Here is a 19,016-nt window from a genome sequence, read left to right on the forward strand (position 1 = left end):
GCCCGCCTCCTGACACAGGAGGGCAGGGGGAAGAGCCCGCCTCCTGACACAGGAGGGCAGGGGGAAGAGCCCGCCTCCTGACACAGGAGGGCAGGGGGAAGAGCCCGCCTCCTGACACAGGAGGGCAGGGGGAAGAGCCCGCCTCCTGACACAGGAGGGCAGGGGGAAGAGCCCGCCTCCTGACACAGGAGGGCAGGGGGAAGAGCCCGCCTCCTGACACAGGAGGGCAGGGGGAAGAGCCCGCCTCCTGACACAGGAGGGCAGGGGGAAGAGCCCGCCTCCTGACACAGGAGGGCAGGGGGAAGAGCCCGCCTCCTGACACAGGAGGGCAGGGGGAAGAGCCCGCCTCCTGACACAGGAGGGCAGGGGGAAGAGCCCGCCTCCTGACACAGGAGGGCAGGGGGAAGAGCCCGCCTCCTGACACAGGAGGGCAGGGGGAAGAGCCCGCCTCCTGACACAGGAGGGCAGGGGGAAGAGCCCGCCTCCTGACACAGGAGGGCAGGGGGAAGAGCCCGCCTCCTGACACAGGAGGGCAGGGGGAAGAGCCCGCCTCCTGACACAGGAGGGCAGGGGGAAGAGCCCGCCTCCTGACACAGGAGGGCAGGGGGAAGAGCCCGCCTCCTGACACAGGAGGGCAGGGGGAAGAGCCCGCCTCCTGACACAGGAGGGCAGGGGGAAGAGCCCGCCTCCTGACACAGGAGGGCAGGGGGAAGAGCCCGCCTCCTGACACAGGAGGGCAGGGGGAAGAGCCCGCCTCCTGACACAGGAGGGCAGGGGGAAGAGCCCGCCTCCTGACACAGGAGGGCAGGGGGAAGAGCCCGCCTCCTGACACAGGAGGGCAGGGGGAAGAGCCCGCCTCCTGACACAGGAGGGCAGGGGGAAGAGCCCGCCTCCTGACACAGGAGGGCAGGGGGAAGAGCCCGCCTCCTGACACAGGAGGGCAGGGGGAAGAGCCCGCCTCCTGACACAGGAGGGCAGGGGGAAGAGCCCGCCTCCTGACACAGGAGGGCAGGGGGAAGAGCCCGCCTCCTGACACAGGAGGGCAGGGGGAAGAGCCCGCCTCCTGACACAGGAGGGCAGGGGGAAGAGCCCGCCTCCTGACACAGGAGGGCAGGGGGAAGAGCCCGCCTCCTGACACAGGAGGGCAGGGGGAAGAGCCCGCCTCCTGACACAGGAGGGCAGGGGGAAGAGCCCGCCTCCTGACACAGGAGGGCAGGGGGAAGAGCCCGCCTCCTGACACAGGAGGGCAGGGGGAAGAGCCCGCCTCCTGACACAGGAGGGCAGGGGGAAGAGCCCGCCTCCTGACACAGGAGGGCAGGGGGAAGAGCCCGCCTCACCCTCACCAGTCTCTTATCCATCTTGGCATCTCTGCTACTAGAGATGGTTTATACAGAACAGACCCAGTAGAGACCACGTTAACTACTTTCTAAATTTTACAATTCTTTATGCTTCATCTGGAAAAATGACAGTGATTCCTTACACAGTGGTATTGGATATATTAGTGGTGTTCCATTCTATACAGATTTGGGTCAGTTTCAGGAAGATGATGTATAATCACGTGCAGAATGAGCTAAAGAAATTCCACAAGTGATAAAAATGAAATCCAATGTGCATAGGTAGCATAATAGGCCGAATTCTATCAGAAACACATTGGCATGCTGGCAGGTTTTTGGACATAAAAATCCCCTTCCAGGAATGCTAGTTGTTGCTAAGCAAAAGATAAGTGCTTTAAACAAGTTTTCTGGAATATAAATTGGTCTCCAGCCCAAAGACTTACTGGTAAAACATCTGGAGAGCAGCGGTGGTGGTGTTCTGTGCTCCGCTCTAATGATAAATACTGTAATTGTTTATACATCAGCTTTCCAGCTTCAACCGTCCAGATTTTTATCCCTGCTGTTTCGGTCTGATGGACGCTGTTCAAAACTTGTATGGCTGCAGTTTATAACAGCAAGTGTTTATGGGTGGCGGTTATATAGAGAACACGTGACAGATTTTTTTTTTTTTTTTTTGAAGAGCAGGATTTCTGATTACTGTCCATTGTGTCAATCTGTCCAGTTACTACTTGCTGTATCCGACTTATTGGTTTGAGCCAAGCACAAGCATAGTCTTGTGTTTGGATGTTTATGTATGCAAAAAAGCTTCAGAATATTGACTTATACAGTTTTGATGCAGTAGTTTTTCAGTTCAATTGTAACCTTTCCATCCCTTTTCCTCTACTGAAAATGTAGCATTACTCTTGACCATATTTGAAGTTCATGTGGGAGGGCTTGTCTATATTAAGTCCATATGATGTAATGGGCCTAATGAAAAGAGACTTTTTTTCTTTTTTTTTTTTTTTTTTTTAAATACCATATTTCATTAAACAGAATTCGATGTTGCAGGCACTTAATGTGCAAGATATTCATCTAGTGATTCTCAATTTTGTGACGCTGCTGGTGATATGATCAACACATTCTTTTCATTTTACAGGCACATTTGTCCTTGAAACGAAAAATTGAGTGATTCACGTGCACGCTTGTCAACTTGCATCTGTTGGCTCTCTAATGGCAATTAAGAAAATTTACATTTTTACTTTTTTTTTCTTGTGGTTTTTCAGATTTGCTGATTCTATATTTTGCATTGGCGCTGTTTTTTGCCTTGACACTTTAGAACATTTTATGACTTTAATACTAAGCACATAAGTTTATTAGGAAATTGTCGATTTCTTAATTTTTTTTTTTTTTAATACTTCTATTTATACGATGAATTGTATATTTGGTTCAGTGCCAGGAGGTTGAGCAGGAAAACTGGGTGGTCCTGAATTTAAGACTATCATCAATTTACAAGCGGCTCTTTCATAGCTTTAGATTAGTTATTACAAGAGTTCTCCAGGAATAGGGAAAATAGGAAATGTAATTCAATACATTTCTCAACTTTTAAATAACAAATATTCTGGCTTTGGTCTAGGGAAGGAATCCCTATAGCTAATATGACCACCATCTTGCTCATCTGACAAACCTAAAAATCTGTCCTGGAGTGTTAAGTTAAACAAGTTGTCTTAACTTCTTAAATGGGTAAAATTGAAAAAAAATCACAAATAAAACCCCTTTTTGTCTTTGTTCACGTATTGCTTTTTTGTTGCGCTTCGTCTCCAGCGCTTTTTGGCAGCAAAAAATCTTGTTGACAAAAACCAGGTTTTCGTGTGTTTTTTTTTTTTTTTTTTGTGATTATTTTATGGCTCAGATTATCATTCTTCTATTGTGTGTTCGTTTCATTCACTAAAACAAACCAGCAAATATGCGTGGTTGCATATATTTGCACTCGTTGTTTGTACGTCAGGGCCGGTGTTGCCATCCAGTGCACCCTGGTAAGTGCCGGAGCCCTGGATGAATGGGGTGGCCCATTCACCGTTGGGGAAAGCAGCATACTATGGGGCCTGTGCCCCCCCCCCCCCCCCCCGCCAATACTCCTCTCCCCGTTCCCCACAGCCCCGATATCTTCAGCTTCTTCTGATTCTGCGACGTCTCAAGGCAGAGAGCGTGATGACATCACTACAGCGATTACTCTTTGCCGGGAGCCAAAAGAATCAGGCGGCGCCATATATGGGGGCCTTTATATACTGTATGAATGAATATATGGAGCCATATATGCGGGGCTCCATTATATACACTGTATCGAGCCATATATGGGGGGCTCCATTATATACACCGTATGGCGCCATATATGGGGGCTCCATTATATACCGTCTAGTCTAAAATGCAGTCTGCAGTCACTCTGTGACTGCAGACTTGTGAATCCCCCAGGACAGGTTCTGTGCTGAGTCACCGGTTTCTGAGCCATTGTAGAGTTTACAATAGATATCATTCATGTAATGTAAGAAGTGAGATCTTTGGCATTGTACTACACCTATATTTCTTATCTGCGTATCATAAATTGTGGTATCTGTTAAAAGGGGCTTTTTTGCCCAGGGGTCCACGAAAACCTGGAGTCAGCCCTGTTCAAGGATTAAAAAAACTCCAAAAAAAAATCGACATGCTGCAGTCTTCGAAAAGCATCAGTTTACCAATTCAGTCAGGAAGGAAAAAACAAGCGTGTGCATGAGATTTCCGAAATCTCATAACTTGTGCTGTTACTGTAAAATGCAGCATTTAATCTGCATTAAAAAAAATCTACAATAAACGCAACATGTGAACATGGCCTTACCATCTACCACTCATTTAAAAATGTTTTCAAGAATGGAGGGATTTTCAATCTTAGTGCACTGATTGTTGCATAGGTTACCTGTAACCTCTGCAGTCTATCAGCAGTGGACAGGGACCTGGGCAAAAAGCACCTGCTTGTTAACTTTTAGACAGCTTGCCCAGTGCAGCTCTGAAGCTGTCGGAATGCTGGATTCATCCCACTTCGTTGACCCTGAGCTCCTTTGATGCTGCATCAGAGAGTGCTCCGTTCAAATCAGCGGCGCGATCGTTAAGAGTGTGTGCACACGCTGTGGATTCTGCTGCGGATCTGCAGCAGTTTCTGCTGTGGTGTACAATACCATTCTAATCGATGGGAAAACAAAAACCGCAGTGCACACGTTGCGGAATTTTCCACGTGGATTTGCTGCGGTTTCAAAACCGCAGCATGTTGCTTTTGTGCGGAATCCGCAGCGGTTTTACTCCTACTCCATTGTCCAGGTGTCAAACCGCAGAGGAAAACCGCAGGCTAATCCGCAGGAAAACAGCAGGTCTTTTGACCTGCGGATTTTGGAAAATTCTGCAGCAGAATCCGCAGCGTGTGCACACACCCTAACAGAAGTGGACTGACGTCAGGAAAGCGGGAAGCCAAGATGAGAGGAGCGCTGCTGTTCCTGAAAATTGGATACCTTTTAGTAGGACAGGTGCTTGTGAACATCCCCATTAGTTTATGGAGATATTTTCATGTCCATGTTCTTTATGGGCCGTGTGCATAACTCACTGATAGTGCCAATACAAGACTATGGGTCTGTTAAAAACATGTAGAGCAATATGTGTGCTGTTGGCATTTATTCAAATTGTCTCTTCAGAGAGGAAGAGGACTAGAACTCTAGTGCCACCTATTGGAAGTGGCAATTCTATAAGTCAAGATCGACCCTTTAACAAGGCTTGTCACATGACTTTGGATAACTCCAAATCCAGAATCTCAATTTACAGATGTGATTCAGGGTGTTGCCTATCACCAGTGCAAAGCATAAGATCAAATTTGGCTGTATGAGAAGACTGGGATTTAAAGGTTAACATTTCTCCTTGCGGAGAATGACATGCCAGTGTAAGGTGGCTTATAGGCCATGCAATGCTCTTCTGGTAAATACAATTCTCTTTGGAGAGGAAGGACTTTTAGGATTGTCACTTCTAACAGGTGGTGCTACAGATTGATTCCTCTTCCTCTAATAAGAGACAATTTACATATTTAACTACCCAACGGAACATTGTATGGCCTTAAAGTTTCCTTACCCTGGCTTGTGAAGCATGTTACTCTATATAAAGAGAAACGTAACTCCTTAGACCCCTATTCATATTTAGCATTGCAAAGAATTGGAGAAGCTCTGGAAATGTGTGGTTTTATTCGTCCATGGAAACATTGGCACTGGTAACATTTTTTTCACATGTATGTTTAAATGGTATAGGTCACAAAAAAAAAAAAAAAGCTGGTAACTTGCAGATATGAGGTTAATGGATTCTGAACCTGCCGCTGCCACCACTTGAACCCCCACTGCCAGGTTTAAATGAACTTTATGCCTCCCGGTAGTGTTCGGGCTTCTGTCACCGCTCTGTATAGAGCGGCGGCTGTAACTTTGCCCCCCCCCCCGGGACTGGCAAACATCCGGCTCTGATGCTGAGCAAGCGGTCAGTCAGGGCTAGGCGTGCAGTTACAGCAGCCGCTCTCTATACATAGTGCGGGGACTGAACCCGCATCGGCACTGCCCCTGTGACTATTCCTTCCGGGAGCGGTGGTCTAAGTGCGGGCAATGGTCACATTCGGAACACTATTAACCTGCAGATTAACCCCAGAGCTGTAAGTTCATGGCGTTTTTCCTGCGACAGGTTCCCTTAAAACACAATGTGATTGAGGCCTTACGAACTTGGTAATGTAAATAAGACTTCAATGCAGGGAAAAGAGAAATACAAACCTGTAACAATAGGTTAAAAAGATGGATTTCTGCTATTCATACTAAAGCATGAAATCTTTCAGACATCTGTGATTCTTGTATGTAGAAACATGGACCGTGTTCATCAGTTTTTACCCTCGATGCTGAATTTGTGATTTTCACTGAAAATGTCTAAGCTTCGCTTATACATTGCTATTTTATTAATGGGCAGTATGTGGACTGTACATTAATGCCGCTGATGATTTTTCACTGACCCATAGACTTTTATTCTCAGTATTGATACATGACTTGGATACTTAGATTAAAAATGGTCATGTCCTTGTGATTTTAATTCCCCTCCCCCCAAAAAAAAAAAATAAAAAAAAATAAAAAAAAATAAACTGATCTGTGAAGAGCCCCCAATACTACAGTGGGTACTTGCTCCATCAGTGGAAATGAGAACATGTATGACAACAAAAGATTGTCTGAATGAGGCCTTAAGAGTTCCTTTTGTAGAGGAGCTTTTGGCCTTTATGTAGAGTATTGTATGGAATGGCAGAATGTTATCTTACAGAACCTGATTGCTTGTCATTGGTCTCTACAGTCTCCAAGAACTGCTGCCTTGTTTCTCCCCAGTCCCTTATCTCCATAAATTCTTTTTTATCCTCTTTTGGTCTCTTGTATCTTATACTCTCATTTACCCGTATATGTAGCTTAGAAAATGTGACTTTGCTAATGTCCGCATGTCTTTATTTATCCCCTTTTTACTGTATGTCCTATGTTAAACGAAAAAAAAAGTTGGGGTTTCTCAGTTAGCATTAGGATTTGTTTTTTAAGCTTTGGCTTGGCTGAGTATCCTGCTTTGAACTAAATTCACTTTCTGCTCAACTCTGGACTGTATAATGTTACTGGTTTTGAAGGCAGTTAGTTGGGTTTTTAAACCACATTTTATGGTCTCTATTAAATGTATACGCTCCTGACTTAAAGAATAACCATCTGACAAATGTCTGAAAGTGACCTGTCAGCCACAGACTTAATAGCGTACGTTTGACATTATAGCCTATAGGTGATGGATACTATTGTTGAGCCTCTAGCGGCTCTGTCACTTAGAGGCTATAACCGCATCAATTTGTCATGAAAAGCTATTGAAAAGCCTATTATGTATTTAGTTAAGCAGTGTGCACACTGTCAACCGTCACCCAAAGATTTCCACTTGTTAAACTGTATGCTTGACGTATTTTATTTTTTCTCTACTGTTGGACCACACAGGATGGAAGAGCACTTTCTAATAAGCTTTTCAGAATTTTTTTTTCCTGTGTAATTTGCTGACCTTCTCATGCCAGACAATGGTCAAAATAACTCTTTACCGGTCTTCCAGTGGAGCTTTAAAAGGACACATTTGGGGCACAATTAGTTACGACTAGCTTTGTATACGCCTGTCATAATGGAGACCTGGTGAGGTAAAATGCCCTGACTTAAGAGGCGCACACCACTTAATGAACTTGGCTCATCTCCTCTCTAGCATGCGCCTCACCAGAAATGGTATGCCAGTCAACTAGTGTAACATTTTTGGCGTAAACTACACTAGTGGTGTGGCATAGCAACTTATGATGGATTTGGTGGATGCGCACCACCACGCATCCTCCTGCCCACTCTCCACCTACTTTGGCGGAGGTGGTTGGAACGGACATGAAACTGCTAAGTCACTACATCTTTGTGCAACTTTGAAAAGTCACAAGTTTTGTGCAACAGTGTTTTTACGCCTTAGAACTTTGGATTAAACACCTTGATGACTTGTGGCTTAGTTTGTATAATTTTGGAGCTTTTGGAACATACTCACGAAATCTTAAAGGGAATCTGTCACCCCTTTTTAGTGATATCATGTAAAGATATCACTCTATTGTGTGTCCCATAAGGATTCTTTTAGGATTTTTTTTATCCCCCCCCTCCGACCCCGCAACTTTGATGTCTATGCCCCGGAAGTGTCCTGCATGTGAAGACTTCCGGGGCATAGACCACGCTGGAAAATACCGTCGCATGTGCAGTACCGCTTATATGCTTCGCCCACAGTTGGGCAAAGCATACTGCGCAGGCGCCATAGGCTTCTTTGAATGCGCAAGCGCGGCAAACGTTATCTGTGATATTCACAGATTACGCTCAGCAAGCTGAGGAGGGGGGGGAGAAGCTGACTAAGCCACGCCCACCGGACCGAACTGCAGCGATTTGCATACCTCTTCACCAACATAACAAAGGTATTTTTGCATCAAAGGTGCGGGGTTGGTGGAATAAAAAATCCTTAAAGAATCTTTATGGCACCCACAATAGTGATATCTTTACATGATATCACTAAAAAGGAGTGACAGATTACCTTTAAGCAAAAAAAAAGTGGTGTGAGTGTGTTTTTCCTCTTTCAAGGTTTAACTTGTAAGGGTCTCATTTGGGTCTTAAGCTTGCAGCATTTATTCACTCTGATTCGATATGTACAGTTTCTTGTATACTTACTGTATCTTTTGTTTTCATAAAATTTTCAGATTGCATTTCATTCTAAAGAGATTGGTTAATGTGGAACTTGGAGATGTTGTGTACTTGCCTCCCCTTTCTAAAATCATCTGGTCTCACAAACTACTAAAAATGTTAAATCCTACCAAAAACTTCTCAACATGAACAAGCCAATACTACGAAATTGTGAAACTGGCTGATAATAATGTTGGTTAACATATTATGCATCAATCGTATTGTGCAATGGGCTGGTATTTTATCAACCATTCCTGTGACCTTTTTATCAACTTGCAGTTTTTTTTTCCCCCCTTTTATCAATTGAAATAACTTGGCATTTCTACACCTAATTGAAAGATGTTTAGATGTCTCAGGTTTATCAGTAGTTCTTCTGAGTTCCTGGTTGATATGTTCTCAGTACCAGCTTACTACACTCTCTAAATTTCTCAGACTTGTAGCTTCCAAGAATCTGATTCTTCTGACTTTTTTTTTATTGTGCTATGCAGCATGACTGTTGTGTGATTATCCAACCTTATTTCATCCAGAGGCAGTAGAGAACTGTGGCGTTAGCTACTTTTTAAAAAATGCCTTTAGGCTATGTGCACACCTAGTTTTTTGGGTGTGCGGATATTGGAGAGAAAACTGCAGGTAACCGTGGTTTTGCCCTGCGGTTTTACACCTCATAATGGATGAGGTGTAAAACTGCAGCGTTTCTGCACCAAACAAATGACATGCTGCGGATTGTAAACCGCGGAAAAATCCACAGCATGTGTACAGCGTTTTTTTTCCATTGGAAATAAAGGTACTGTACAATGCAGCAGAATCTGCTGCGTTTCCGCAGAGCCAAAACCGCTGCGGAAACGCATCAGATTTCACTGTGTGTGCACATACCTTTAAAGTATCTGCATACAGATTAGCGCTTTTGTGGTTTCCAAAAGAAGAGCCCCTAACAAACCACCTCCAGTCCAGTGCACCACGAGTCCAGAGCAAGAATCGGTGCCCTCCCTTCTCCAATGTTTAGAGTGAGTCTGGCTTACTTCCAGCCACAACCTGTCTGCCAGTAAATGAATCGTCTGTCTGGCCACCCTGAAGGGGATTTCAGGGTTAGCTACACACTAATTGCCAGAACTGCGGGAAAAACATCCCACGATGACACTGCTACCTAACAAGATGAAGAATGTACATGGTGAACACATTATAATTTTTTACTATGTTCACATAAATATGGCTTAAATGGCCAAGTGGATATTTTAAAAAATCCCTGTATTTATTAAGTTTCGATAAGTTGAAGAGCTTGTCGACTACTTTTACATGCCCTAAGGATAGGGCATCAATGTCTGAATGTCCGGCACTCTGCTCACAGGCTGATCAGCTGTTATGGGTACCAGTCGCAGTGGTCGCTGGCCGGAAGTACTTGATTGCTAAGCTTGGCAGTCTACTTGCAGTGGCCGCCGCAGGGTGCTACACATCCACCTCCTATTCAATTCAATTGGAGGCGGATGTTCAGTAACAAGTCCCAGCCACTAAAAGTAGATGGCAAAGCTCCGCAAGTAAAAACTTCCGACCGACAGCTGATTGGTGGGGGTGCCAGACCCTGGTCGATCACACGTTGATGACCTAGCCTAAGGATAGAAAATCTGTGTGAAAGTAGTGGACAACCTCTTTAATAGTGTAGTACATGCAATTGCTCTTTGGGTCACCACTTCTTGGATGCTTTTGCACCTTGAACAAACAATGGCTTCAATCAGTAGTCTGGGTGTGCCTACTGGTAGTGTCTTGAGGCCAAGTCAAAGGCAATTACAAGGCCAGATGCTACAGTTAATGTTCTTCAAGAATCCCATAATCTACAGACCTCTGAGGGTTCTTGCCCCTTGTTACAGAGCAGGGTTGCTGTAAGAAGACCGCTTTGGTGCAGTTATGGATGGGGGACCATTTCAGAGTAGCTGTGTTTATAGTCTCTTTGGCAAAACTGAGAAATGTGCAAATATTTGCCAAAAGGAAAAATATTTTCTGGATTGATGCCTGCTCAGTTATGTTGTGCGGAAACAAGTTGAGTCAGGTATATTGATGATTTTTTTTTTTTTTTCCTCCCCAGATCGCACTGGTTGCTTAGCTTCAAACATGTCAGCTCACTAAACTCTGAGTAGGTGACCTGTATGAACTGCTCCTGGTCATTGGCAAATTATTTTGAAAGGACCATACATATTGGTTTAAGATTGACCAGCAGATCAGATTATACCTAATTCTGTACATGGGTTTTCTAAATTAAATAAAAATACTTTTTGCACACTGGCATGGTCAGTTGTGAATGATGCGCAGCACAGATTAGTATACTATGTGCTCCTAAAAAAGCCTGAATGATGATTTTTTTATTTTATTTTTTTTTTTTGGCAGACCTGTTTTGGGCATCTGCTATGGCAAAATACTTTGCCTAAAATTTTGAAACCATACTTGGTTGAAATTCTTTACGTAAAGGGAGTTTATTAGCACAGAATGCTCAAACAAAATCCCGCTGCTCGGTGCATCACGCTGGGGCCAATCACTTACATACATCTTCCCACCCACTTATATTTCCCTGTTTCCACACTACCTCTAATTTATCAGTTCTGGCTTCATAGAGCCAGAGAAGGGCGGAGATGGATGGGAAGGTGTATGTAAATGTTCTCCACCATGAAGCAGCGTGCGCCTGGACATTGTTTGCACAGTCTGTGCTGACAGTCCCTTTTACATGTAGCGTATAATATTGCTGGACATGGGCTCATAACTATTTGGGGTGTATATATTTGAAATCTTAGAAATATGGCGTTGATCTAGTTATTGTGAGAACCTGATAATGGTGATGTGACTCCCGTTAGGATCATGGTATCTGAGTGAGGACTTTGAGGTAGTGGAGTATTACAGCTGTGTTTATCGTACAGCCATTGACCATGTCAGAAATGGCTTCTAAAGGCTCATCCTTCTTTTTGGATGTAGGTTCATAATTCTGTATCGTAACACAGAAATCGCTTCGTATCAAGATATAACTGATTTGTTATGAACCTCTGTTTCTACATAAATAGCCACGATGTCAATGGTCACTGTCTGATCAAGGCTGTTTGTCTGATCGGATGTTTCATTAAATCTGTATCTTGACCAGACTGTGAACTCGAGATGTGGTGAGAATCCTGCTTGAAACCAAAGGGGAACTATTAAATTTCTTACGATGCATTCTCTTTCTGTCTGCAGATTATGGAAGAAACAAATACACAGATCGCTTGGCCATCTAAACTGAAGATAGGAGCAAAGTCAAAGAAAGGTGAGATTTGTTTTTGTAGCTCTTTCTTTATTTATTTATTTTTTTTTTTTGGACCCACCACCATGAGCTAAACTCATACGTAATCTTTTCCATCTCTTCTACATGCTCATGCTTGAAAATTCATGCGTTTTTCACTTTTATTCCATTTTTTTGTCCTGTATTGCAGAAAATGCTGTTCTTTAAAAAAAGCACATTAAATTTTAAAAACTAAAATGCACAACTAGTCAAGAGGACTAGAGTGGTTTTTCATGCCATCGCCAGAATGGGTTTGGCAAGATACGGGGCAATACAAAATATATTTAAAATTGCAAAGGATTAAAAGTGAGTGCCCACATTCCAAAACTCGCAGCGCTTTGGATGCAGTGCATATTTGCTGTGTCCAAAGTACTGCCTTCTATTGAACGCAGGTAAGTCTGCATGTGTTCCCTGAACCGTGCGGATTCACCTTGTTCAATACGTTTCTATTGATGTAACTTCTCTTGCGGAGATGCGCCGCACATCAGTCTCCGTGGGTGATCAGTGATCGTTTGTGGATGCTAAGTGGACATGAAGATTTCTTGAAATCTCATCCACTATGCTGTAACAGGTGACCACTGTGGGTTTGACACATCAAAGCTGCAGTAACTCGAATTGTGGGCATTACCCTACGGATATGTTGAAACGTTGCATTTTTGCTGCTCTTTTTTTTTTTTTCTCCAGAAAAAACCTGCTCTTGGCAAAAAACGTTTTGCTGAGTTTTGTTTTTTTTGCTGTGTATTTTTGTTGCATGTTGTCTCTGATATTTTAGGCTGAGTTCACACGTGGCGTTTTTTTGCCTTTCCGCGGCGGTTTTAACCGCGAAAAATAAGCATCCCATGCATTCCTATGGGATTCCACAATGCTGTGCTAATGCTGCGGTTTTTACCGTGGCGGAATCGCTTCGCGGTAAAAGCCGCAGCATGCTAATTAATTTGCGGAATCGTGGAGATCCCGCACCCATAGGAATGCCTTGTTCCGCTTACATCCCGCATGTGGCTGTGCACACCATGCGGAAAGTAAGCAGAACATTTGCGGATGGTACCCACGGTCCGGAGGAGAGGAGACTGTCCTCCGGGCTTTGGGTACCATATCCCTGTAAAAAATAGAATTTAAAATAAAAAAAATATTATTCTTCTCACCTTCCGACGTCCCACGCAGCCTTCCCGCCTCTCTCCACGCTCCCGGTCCCAGTAATCCTTTGCGAAAATGCCCGCGATGGCGTCCGTTCTCGCGGGATCGCGAAGTCTCGCGGTCATTCGCGCGACGTCATCGCGAATAACCGCGAGACATCGCGATCCTGCGAGAACGTACGTCATCGCGGGCATTTTCGCAAAGGATTACTGGGAACGCCTGCGCAGGACGCCGGAAGGTAAGAATAACACCATTTTTTATTTTTTTTTACATTTTATCTTTTACTACTGATGCTGCATAGGCGGCCTCAGTAGTAAAAAGTTGGTCACACTTGTCAAACACTATGTTTGACGAGTGTGACCAACCTGTCAATCAGTTCTCCAAGCGATGCTACAGATCGCTTGGAAAACTCTAGCATTCTGCAAGCTAATTACGCTTGCAAAATGCTAGTTTTTCCGCGGGAATTTAAAATGCGATTTTCCCGCGGAATGGAATTTCGGAATTCTCGCGGTAATTTCCGCGAGAGTTCCGGTACGTGTGCGCTTAGCCTTGGTGTAAAAAAAAAAAAAAAAAAATTATGATGCAACTTCCTTAAGGTTTTTGCAGCAAAACCTGATACCTGCGTTTGAAACGCTGAAAGAAGTGACACGCTGCAGTTTGCAAAAATTCCAGTTTTCCAAATCGGTCATGAAAGTGTGCATGAGACTTCTGAAATCTCATAGCTTTTGCTGGTACTGTAAAACACAGCTTAAAATTTTCATAAAAAATGCTGCAAAAACATAATGTGTAAATAATAATCTTTATTTTTATATAGTGCTAACATATTCCGCAGCGCTTTACAGTTTGCACACATTATCATCGCTGTCCCCGATGGGGCTCACAATCTAAATTCCCTATCAGTATGTCTTAGGAATGTGGGAGGAAACCCCACGCAAACACGGGGAGAACATACAAACTCCTTGCAGATGATGTCCTTGGTGGGATATCCACTGAGCCCACCGTGCTGTAGCCTTAAGCTGGAGTCACACATAGCGACTTAGGGTACCATTACACCTAGCGACTCACCAGTGATCCCGACCAGCTATGTGACGCGGTCAGGATCGCTGGTGAATCGCTAGGTGGTCGCTAGTGAGCTGCCACTCAGGCAGATCTCACCAGCGACATCGCTGGGGACGGGGATCGCTACTTACCTGTCAGACGCGGCGATCCTGCGTCCTCCCGCCCGGCTCCACACGTTGCTCATCGTCACAGCAGGAAGCGCCGCAGGAAGTGGACGACGAGGAATGGTCCAGCAGCTTCTCGCGCGATCAGCGATAACCAGCGGGGGAGCCGGTCGGAGGTAAGTATCAGACACAGCGATGTCGCTAGAAATATCGCTGCAACGTCACAAAATCTGTGACTTTACAGCGATATTGCTAGCGATATCGCAGTGTGTAACGGGGGCTTTACCAGCGATACAGACACCGATATCAATGTGTCAGGATCGCTGGTAAGTCGCTATGTGATCGCTGGTGAGCTCACACAGCTTCACCAGCGATTAGCACAGCGATGCCGAGCGCCCGGCATCGCTTGCCATCTCTGTAAAAAATAGAATTAAAATAAAAAATATTGTTGTTCTCACCTTCCGACGTCCCGCGCAGCATTCCTCTCTCCACGCTCCGGTCCCAGTGATCCTTTGTGAGAATGACCGCGAGACGTCACGGTCTCGCGGGAGCGCGAAGTCTCGTGGTCATTCGTGCAAAGGATCACTGGGACCGGAGCGTGGTGAGAGGAATGTTGCGCAGGACGTCGGAAGGTGAGAATAACAATATTTTTTATTTTAATTCTATTTTTTACACCTGATCGCTGGTCTCCCGCCTGTCGCACGCACTGATGCATGCTGGCCAGCGGGAGACCAGCGACGAAAAATATGTCCAGAGGTTTCTTACAGCGATCAGCGATACCGGCAGGGGGGCCGCTCGCTGATCGCTGTCACACACAGTGATCTCGCTGGTGAGATCGCTGTTACGTCACAAAAGTTGTGACTCAGCAGCGATATCGCTAGTGAGATTGCTATGTGTGACTCCCGCTTAAAACACAAGAACACTTTAAAACTCAAGTGAACCCACTAAGTTTTTCAAGCATAAGACCCTTTGGAAAAGTTTCCTGATGTCATATTTTTTTTTTCTTTTTGCTTTCATGTAATAAGAGGCTACTGCACAACACTATTTCAAGAAGAGTTCTGATTTTAGCAATTCTGCAACTTTCAATATATACTTAGAAAATGTTCGATCGCTTTCAAAATCTGTTTGCAGTAATTCAGTAGGGGCATGATTGTTCACTTCCAGAGGTTGTGTGATCACGTGGGTGCACTGCTCGCTACAAAATGCAGCTCTGAGATCTGTACTGTAACGAGTCATGCGCTTGTATCTCATCACCAGGGCAGGTTTTTATCTAATAGAACATGAAGGCTCTTTTTGGATGACCAGTTAATCAATTTGAGGTTATATTTTACTGGAAAGGGAACCTCTGGAAGAAGAGGGGGAAAAGTATATTTTCACAACATCATAATTTTTTTTTTTCTTTATAATTTGGGTACAATTGATTCTGCTTCATTAGTGCAACTAAGATCTTTATAGTGTGGACTATGAGGGCATTTTTACGGTTGCCTTTCTGCATTGGAAATGCCAAAATGAAATTTGCTGTGTTAACTACAACTATGGATGTTGTTGTGGAAATCATGCATTGCAAAAAGTTAGATTTGCAGTAACCTTGGATGATACACTGACCTGCTGTGGATTTTATACACAATATTCCTATTGTAATATACAGTGTTTTTTTTGGGGATGCAAAATCCTCATTGAAAATTTTTGGTATGTGGAAATGTAACCCTAGGGTCTGTTCACACAGTGCATAAATTGCTGTTTATTAGTGCTATTGCAGCAAGGAAGTATTTGCTATTCTGCATTTTTATCAGTATTTGGAGGATCATTCAAGTTTTGTAATAGTGACGTTACCATATATTAAAATTGTCTTATGACGTTTAGGTACCCTTTATGCCCCCTAGTTTAGTATGTACTCTTTTCAGCACTAGTTTAAAAGAATACCAGGGGAAGAGTCCTGAGGAGATCATTTGCATATTCCCAGTGCCTTCTGGGATAAGTGAAGAGTCTCCGCAAGCTCAACGATAACTGGATTTTGGCCGTTGCAGCTGAAAAGAGGAATTTTGGCTCATTTTTCTATCTCTTTAACAATAACCATGTGGAAGAGGCCAGGCGCCATTTGATGAGCTGCAATTCTTGCTGCATGTTCAGACTTACCAGTGGAAAAGCCAAACTTCACATGCCACAAATGCAAGCTTGTGTCTCTGTTGGAGGGCAAGTTGCAAAATCTCAGATAGGTTAGCTACATTGAAGATCATTAAGGAAGGTGAAGAGTTCTTAGAGCAGAATTATCTCTTCATGTTACAAAACGAGAAGAGATTCGAAGTGCACCTGAAGAGAGGAATGGAGACATGTGACCCAGAGAAGCAGGAGGATCAGGAGGCAGTCAGCACCCATACTGCTCAGGAACAGTACCAGGCTCTCACACAGAACAATGAAGAAATACATCAGGATAAGACTTTGCCCACAAACAGCAACCTTGTGCGCCTTCAGAGTCCTCCTGGATGGAGAAAGAAAAATGTTGTGAAGAAACGGAGAGTGGTGGTCATGGGGGATTCCCTGTTGAGAGGAACAGAGGCCGCTATCTGCAGACCGGATATAACCTCAAGAGAAATGTGCTGTCTTCCAGGTGCAAAAATTAAAGATGTGTCTGACAGGATATCAGGACTCTTCAGACCTACAGATGACTACCCATTCCTGCTAATACATGTGGGGACAAATGACACCGCAAGAAACGACCTGGAAACCATCTGCAATGACTTTGAAAACTTAGGTAAGAAAGTGAAAGAACTGGGAGCGCAAGTGGTCTTCTCTTCCATCCTCCCAGTGGATGGCCATGGAACAAGGAGGTGGAATAAGATTCTGCAGGTGAACAACTGGCTACGTCGATGGTGCCGTCAGCAAGGATTTGGATTTCTGGATCACGGAGTGAATTACCTATACGATGGACTACTTGCTAGAGATGGGGTGCACCTTACAAAGACTGGAAAACAAGTATTTGGAAGTTGCCTTGCTACACTCATCAGGAGCGCTTTAAACTAGAACAATGTGGGAAGGGAAGCAAAAGGCCAGAAAAAGCCATACACCTGACAAATGCTATTGAGAATTCTGCTATTAGAAATGGGAGGAAAGAATAAAGACAAAAAAATCTAAATAAAAATATTGGAGATAGATACCAATCACAAACTAAAATGCTTCTATACTAATGCACAAAGCATGGGCAACAAACAAGCAGAATTGGAACTACTAACGCAGGAAAAGAAATATGTCATTGGAATCCCTGAAACTTGGTGGGACGATACACATGATTGGAATACAAGGCTAGAAGGCAACAACTTATTTGCAAGAAAGATTTGATAAACGAGGAGGAGGTGTCGCATTGTATGTTAGAAACGCGTATATCTGCCCAGAGATTGAAGCTTCAGAGACTGGGAGTTCTGTGGAAACTGTTTGGGTAAGAATACAAGGACAGAACAATGGAAAGGACACCATTGTAGGCATTTACTACAGACTGCCTGTGCAAGCTGAAGATATGGATGAACTCTTTATGCATCAAATGGCCAAGGTCTCCAAAAATTATGACATACTTGTCATGGGAGATTTCAACTATCCAGATATTTGTTGGGAATCTCTCTCAGGCAAAACTAACAGGTCAAGAAAATTCTTATCCTTTCTTGCTGACAACTTTATCTTCCAAAAGGTAGGGGAGAAAACAAGGGGAACTGCTACCTTGGATCTAATCCTTATAAACAGGGAGGAAATGGTTGAGGAGGTAAAAGTGGCTAGGACCCTAGGAGGTAGCGATTATGCTATTTTAGCATTTTGGATAACTAGAGGTGGAAGACCAGTGAAGACTCAGACGTCAAGGTTGGATTTCAGAAAGGCAGATTTGAAGGGACTCGAAGAGAATTGGAGGGATCCAAAGGCTGGATATCCATAAAGACAAAAATGTACAGGAAGGATGGGAAATCTTGAAAAATGAAATTCTCAAAGCTCAATTGTTAACAATTCCAAAAAGAGGGAAGCATTTAAGGAAACCAGGAAGGATGAACACAGAACTTAAGCACATGCTAAAAAGGAAGAAAGAAATGTTTATAAAATGGAAAGAGGGAGGCATATCTAAAGAAGAATATAATGCTGTCTGCAGAACCTGCAGGACACAAATCAGATTATCTAAAGCTGACAATGAATTGAGGCTTGCAAGAGACGTCAAAGCAATAATAAAGGATTTTAGGGATATGTCAAAAGTAAAAGAAAAGTCAAAGATTCTAAGATTCTATAGGATTTTTAGAGGATGAAAATGATGAAATGGTAAGCCAGGATGTTGAGAAGGCCGAACTTTTAGATTCCTATTTTGCATCTGTTTTCTCCCAGAAAGGAAATGTAACATCAACTGTTCTTCACTGTCCTATTAAGGGAATAGAAGAATCCAGGATATCTATAAACAGAAAGATAGTGGGGAAACACTTAGCTAACCTAAATGAATTCAAGTCTCCAGGTCCAGATGAATTACACCCTAGTGTACTGAAGGAGATGGCAGAAGAAATTTTTGAACCCCTCTCCATAATCTTTGAAAATTCTTAGAGAATAGAAGTCCCAGAAGACTGGAGATGGGCAAATGTTTCCTATCTTCAAAAAGGGGAAGAAGGTGGACCTAGGCAACTATAGGCTGGTGAGTCTGACTTCTATACCAGGAAAGATCTTTGAACAAATTATTAAACATGTATGTACGTACCTAGATAAGAATGAAGTGATTAAACAGTCAGCATGGGTTTGTAACTAATAAGTCATGTCAGACTAACTTAATTTCCTTCTATGACAGAATCACTGATTGGGTGGATCTGGG

General features: G+C 43.8%; 1 protein-coding gene across 4 annotated transcripts in view; it reads left to right on the forward strand.

Moving 5' to 3' along the window:
* The window catches only part of BICC1 (BicC family RNA binding protein 1), a 291,846-nt gene that overhangs the window by 173,919 nt on the left and 98,911 nt on the right, over nt 1-19,016 (forward strand). For all 4 annotated transcript variants that reach the window (XM_073548254.1, XM_073548256.1, XM_073548255.1 and 1 more), the window contains exon 3: nt 11,810-11,879. In XM_073548254.1, the coding sequence (XP_073404355.1) occupies nt 11,810-11,879 (70 nt within the window). The remainder of the gene's footprint in view (nt 1-11,809; nt 11,880-19,016) is intronic.

This window comes from Dendrobates tinctorius, unplaced genomic scaffold (assembly GCF_039654945.1).
Source record: "Dendrobates tinctorius isolate UK_male_01 unplaced genomic scaffold, ASM3965494v1 ptg000156l, whole genome shotgun sequence".
In the NCBI taxonomy this organism is placed as follows: Eukaryota; Metazoa; Chordata; class Amphibia; order Anura; family Dendrobatidae; genus Dendrobates; species Dendrobates tinctorius.